The following is a 5,077-nucleotide window of genomic DNA, read 5'->3' as shown; positions in this document are numbered from 1 at the left end:
TTGAAATAGCTCAACTGGAATTCCATCACCTCCACTAGCTTTGTTCGTAGTGATGCTTTCTAAGGCCCACTTGACTTCACATTCCAGGATGTCTGGCTCTAGGTCAGTGATCACACCATCGTGATTATCTGGGTCATGAAGATCTTTTTTGTACAGTTCTTCTGTGTATTCTTGCCATCTCTTCTTAATATCTTCTGCTTCTGTTAGGTCCATACCATTTCTGTCCTTTATCGAGCCCATCTTTCATTCTCTTAGGATTGTCTTATGAGGCATTTCCCAAGAGAACCACATCAGTGATCACAGAGGGAACCCTCGACCTCCAGATCTAGAAGATTCGCTCCCCTGGCCCGAGGGGATCTGTTTCTCCTAGTTTCTCCTCCTCCATCCCTCCATCCCCAAGAGCTGAGTTCTCTGCCCCACAAACCCACATTGTTAAGAGGACCAAAAGCAGGGCTGGAAACCGCCTGTGTCCTGCCGTGAACGCCGGGCCAGGTTTATAGCGGGAGTGTTCTGTCCCGATGCCTGGCGCTGACACCTGATAAAGATAAACGTCTGACCTCCCAGCTGGTCTCCCCTCTTCCCCAGAGGAGAGAGTGAAGGCCCGTTGAAAGTTTTATCTCTGCTTGCCCTCCTGGCTGAGCCTAAGTGGTGGGGCTGGGCGGGCGCTTTTAGCAGAGACCCTTCCGTTGGGCCTCTGTTCCCTGCAGGTTGGGGTCTGGGGGTCACCTCTGCCAGAGGAGCAGAAGTGGGCAGGGTACAGGAAGCTTCATGCCCTTGGGAGGCCCCTTGCCACAGTGACACGTGACTGTACCCCCTGTGCCCAGTCCTGTAAACAGGATGGAGGTTGGAGGACAGCGTGGAAGGACGGAGGGCCAGCCTTCTCCCGTCCACTCTAGTCTCAAGGGAGGGGCCGGAAAGGCAGAGAGCAGCGGGGTGAAAGGCTGAGCTTGGTCCGGAGGAGAGAGATTTTCAAAGGAAGGATTTTAGGCTGTTTCGGAGAGAGGAAAGCCCGTGACTCTGTCCCAGAGAAGAGTAGGGCATTTGGGGAAGAAAAGGGGGTGAATTCCCTAAGGCAGAGGAGACAGCCAAGATGGGGAGCGCTCCTGGGTGGATTCTGGGGAGGGGTGGTGTCTGTTTCTGAATACACGGGAACTTGAGGGCATCACCCAGCGAGGGGAGCCGCCTCTGCTGTCCGCTGGGGCTGGTGGCTGGACGGGGAGCAGCACGTAAGGCCCGCGGCCCTGGCATGTCCTTGGTCTCGGGTAGGACCCAGCCCTGTTTGGGATGCCCCCCACCCCGGGGTGCTCTGGGGCTCCATCACCTGCTCAGACGGGCCCAAAGATGCAGACACGCATTGCCCCCCACCCCGCCTGCAGGTGAACGTGCTGGCCCTCAGCATCTGCACGCGGGAAGCCTGCCAGTCCATGAGGGAGCGGAAGGTGGATGACGGGCACATCATCAACATCAACAGGTGCGGCGGCCGGGGCTGGTCAGGGTGCCCCCGCCCCCCAGCGGGGCGATCTGCTGCGGCTCCTTTGACCTCTTTGGACCTCAGAATTCCCCGGTGGTAGAGCAGAGATCTCACACCCAGTTAACACCCAGAGGGCACGACTAGGGGGCGGGGAAGAACGTTGTTGTGGTTGTTTAGTTGCTTAGTCCCGTCTGACCCTTTGTGACCCCGTGGACTGTAGCCCGCCAGGCTCCTCAGTCTGTGGGATTCTCCAGGCAAGAAAACTGGAGTGAGCTGCCATGCCCTCCTCCAGCAGGGGAAGAAGAGTACGTGGCAAACACCAGCCCCTCGTTGGCTGGAAGGGGTAGCTCGGCCCCTTGGCGGCTGAAGCCTGGGGGCCCTCCCAGGACTGGGGTTCTGCATTCCTCAGGCCGCAGCAGGAACCTCACCCTGTGGCACAGAGACTGCAGTCTCTGTCATGGGGGTGCCCGCGGAGACACGGCCTCCGTGCCCTAGACTCTAAGAACCCTTTCAGTGAACCACACGGGTGAAAGGGAGAGAGCTTTGACAGCCTGCGTGGACTGAAGAGGGAATCCTGGGGTCCACGGAGGGAGGCCTTGGAGGAGGAGGGGGCCTGGAGGAGCTGTCGATGTGGACAAGCCGGATGAGTGGCGGGAGGACAGTCCCTGATGTTCAGGAGGCACCTGGGGGGGAGCTGGTCAGGCAGGCAGCCCGGCATCACTCTCTCCTTCCCCTTCCCTTCCTGCGCCCAGCATGTGTGGCCACCGAGTGCCACCCCCGGCTGAGACCCATTTCTACAGTGCTACCAAGTACGCTGTCACCGCGCTGACGGAGGGGCTGAGGCAAGAGCTCCGGGAGGCCCGGAGCCACATCCGAGCCACGGTGAGGGGCGACCTGACCCCGGCCCCTCCCCACCACACACACTCGCGGCCCCAGAGCCCCGCGTCCGTCCTGGGCACAGGCCTCCCGCGCTCTGCTGCTGCCTGCGGGGCCCTGCTCAGTCCTTGAGTCCCTGCGCGTCTCTGCCTTTAAGGCGGGAGAGGGGCTGACTTGAACCTAGAGAAGGGGGCGAGGGCGGAGGGGTGAGGCTGAGGGAGCACAAGGGACCTTGGGAGGCCACGGCTGGAAAGCAGGACTGGGGCTCTCCCCAGGAAGGCTGCCCGAGCTTGGGTGGCTTGCTCAGCCTCTCCATGCCTCAGTCTTCCCAGCTGTAAAATGGAGATGAAAACACCTAGGGTATGAGGGTATGAGGCTTCCCTTAGGAAGCCACTTTGTAAAGCTGACCTGGCTTTTGGTAATGGCCCAGTAGCTGGTAGGAATCATTCTGATAACCCCCCCGTTGCAGCTTTGGAGGGCGGAGGTGGCCGCTGGACCTTGGGTGGCCGTCCCTGTGAGGCTGGGGCCCTGTGGCCTCTGTCCTTTCCCTCCCAGCCCCCTGCCCCAGGCTGGCCTCTGGCCGGGGCTCAGCTCCTGAGCAGGCTCTCTCTTTTGGCCCAGTGCATTTCTCCAGGAGTGGTGGAGACACAGTTCGCCTTCAAACTCCACGACAAGGACCCCGAGAAGGCAGCCGCCACCTATGAACACATGAAGGTGGGGCCCAGTGAAGCCACCCACTCCCTAAATGAAGGCAGAGGGTGCCCTGGCCTTCAGACCTTGCCCTTCTAGCCAGCCTGTCGCCTCTCCTGGGTTGGGGGAACACGGATGCTGGAGAGGACCTCCCTGGTTGGGGGGAGGACCTTGGATCATTCTGTCCTCACCTCTCTCCTTTCCCCCGGTGCTCCCAGTGTCTCAAACCTGAGGATGTGGCCGAGGCCGTGATCTATGTTCTCAGCACGCCCCCTCATGTCCAGGTGAGTCTGGCCTTGGCTGTCTGTCCCCTGGAGGAGCCTAGCCAGCCCAGAGGTGGAGAGTGGGAAGGCCTTAAGAGGGTGGGGAGAGCGTCCTGGCTTCCTCAAGCCTTGTTTGTGCCTTCTGCAGATCGGAGACGTCCAGATGAGGCCCACAGAGCAGGTGACCTAGCGCCCTGTGGGGAGCTCCTCCTTCCCACATCCCCCTTACAGCTGGGCACCTGCCCCTGGACTGGGGGTGTTGATTTCTGAACCCCTGGATTTCACTTCCTTTCCCCACCCCCACCAGGGGCTAGAAAACTTGAGGTTTTTATATGTCAAATTGTTGCCACCATGAATGGGTGAGGGGAGAGGAGGTGGTGCCCCCTGATTGTTTTACCTGCTCCTGCTTTCTCAGTCCTCTTCTTGGGCTCCCTGGCCTTTGTCTGCTGCCCTTGCCTTCTTCCCTTTGGCCTGGGGAAGGGACTGTGGCCAAAAGTGGGGCTTTCCCCTATCTTCCTGAACCCCCACCCACACTGTCCCTGAAGGATGAGGCCGCGGAGGGAAGCCCTCAGCTTCCATCTCAATGCTTACTGGGGCTCCGGGCTTCCTTCTGCCCTCCCCCACCGCCCCTTCTTTGCCCCATCTCAGTTCTCCAGCCCCACTGCGGCTTCTCCATCCCTCGTGGGGTCCTCCCTCCACTCTGACTATGCCAGCAGAAGACCAGGGCCTGCCTCCCAAGTGGGTTTCACTGTGATCATTAAAAAAAGAAAAATTGCATTAAAAAATCTTGGCTGCAGAAGTGTCTTTCAGTTCTTCCCCCTTCTTGTGATGAGGAATGGTTGTCTCAGAGTTCCTTGCAGGAGAGCGGGAAGGTGGGTGGATTGGGGGCATCCTTCCTGGAGTGTGAATTACCTTTCAGTTGGGTCTGGAAAATGGGTAGGAATTTCCGGCCAGAAAAAGAGGACAGCGGGGCGCGCCAGGCAGGGAGGCCCCGAAGAGCACGCAGGGCTGGAACAGCACAGAACTTAGTGCAGGAGTGACAGTGAGACTGAAAAGGCAGCTCCTGCCTGGATCCCAGGGTGGGGGTGGGGGTGGGGGTCGTGAGCAAGGAGTCTGGCCCTTAACCTGTGGGGCCAAGGGCATCAGCTGGCTTGTCAGTATGCCAGAGCTGTCACTCAGAGAATCAGGGCCGTGGGATCGGAAGTCGTCCGTGGGGTTTCTGCTGACGGGTGCTAAGGTCTGACAGGCAGTGGAGGTGTCGCGGAGGGGCTGGATGCAGAAGCAGCTCCGGAGGAAAACCGCCAGCACCCGGTGGCGGAGGGCCGTCACCAAGCCCGGCCAGGTTGGACAGGAAACGCAACACATCTCCTTAAAGTGTCCTTTGCTGGCGCCGGGGTGAAAGGTCCTTCAGCCTCCCGGGACCTTGGAGGGTGCACGACGCCACCCGGCCCGACGTCGGGTCAGCTCAGCGGCGAGCACCCCCTCGCTCCGGCGCCTCGACGGTGGATGGTGGTCGCTCCGCCGGCCCTGCAGGGGGCACTGTGGGAACGGCTTAGCCTCCGCGCATGCGCCTTGCGGCAACCCGGGCGGGGGCGGGGCGTCCGGACGCGGAAGCGGAGCTGCTCCCGTGAGGGACGGCGCCGGCGGGAGTAGCCGCCCTTGCGGACGCAGCCGGGTTATCTACCATGGCGCTGCCCCCGGCCGTCGGGACCGCGACCTGGCCCTGCTGCAGCCTCCCCCTCACGCGTCCTTTCTCCCAAGCGACGCGGCGCTGGGG

At 60.9% G+C, this 5,077-nt stretch overlaps 2 protein-coding genes across 2 annotated transcripts in view; both read left to right on the top strand.

Annotated features, from left to right (window-relative positions):
• The window catches only part of DHRS11 (dehydrogenase/reductase (SDR family) member 11), a 9,921-nt gene extending 5,822 nt beyond the window's left edge, over window positions 1–4,099 (top strand). Inside the window, exons 3-7 of the mRNA XM_010861554.1 lie at window positions 1,377–1,471; window positions 2,224–2,353; window positions 2,969–3,061; window positions 3,256–3,321; window positions 3,449–4,099. Of these exons, the coding sequence (XP_010859856.1) occupies window positions 1,377–1,471; window positions 2,224–2,353; window positions 2,969–3,061; window positions 3,256–3,321; window positions 3,449–3,490 (426 nt within the window). The 3' untranslated portion in view covers window positions 3,491–4,099. The remainder of the gene's footprint in view (window positions 1–1,376; window positions 1,472–2,223; window positions 2,354–2,968; window positions 3,062–3,255; window positions 3,322–3,448) is intronic.
• Window positions 4,100–4,903: 804 nt separating this feature from the next.
• Window positions 4,904–5,077, top strand: part of MRM1 (mitochondrial rRNA methyltransferase 1 homolog (S. cerevisiae)) — a 10,063-nt gene continuing 9,889 nt past the window's right edge. Inside the window, exon 1 of the mRNA XM_010861712.1 lies at window positions 4,904–5,070. Within this exon, the coding sequence (XP_010860014.1) occupies window positions 4,986–5,070 (85 nt within the window). The 5' untranslated portion in view covers window positions 4,904–4,985. The remainder of the gene's footprint in view (window positions 5,071–5,077) is intronic.

Source organism: Bison bison, unplaced genomic scaffold, assembly GCF_000754665.1.
Source record: "Bison bison bison isolate TAMUID 2011002044 unplaced genomic scaffold, Bison_UMD1.0 scf7180017864472, whole genome shotgun sequence".
Lineage (NCBI taxonomy): Eukaryota > Metazoa > Chordata > Mammalia > Artiodactyla > Bovidae > Bison > Bison bison.
The sequence above is the reverse complement of the archived record's forward strand: the minus strand, read 5'-3'. Positions and strand labels throughout refer to the sequence as shown.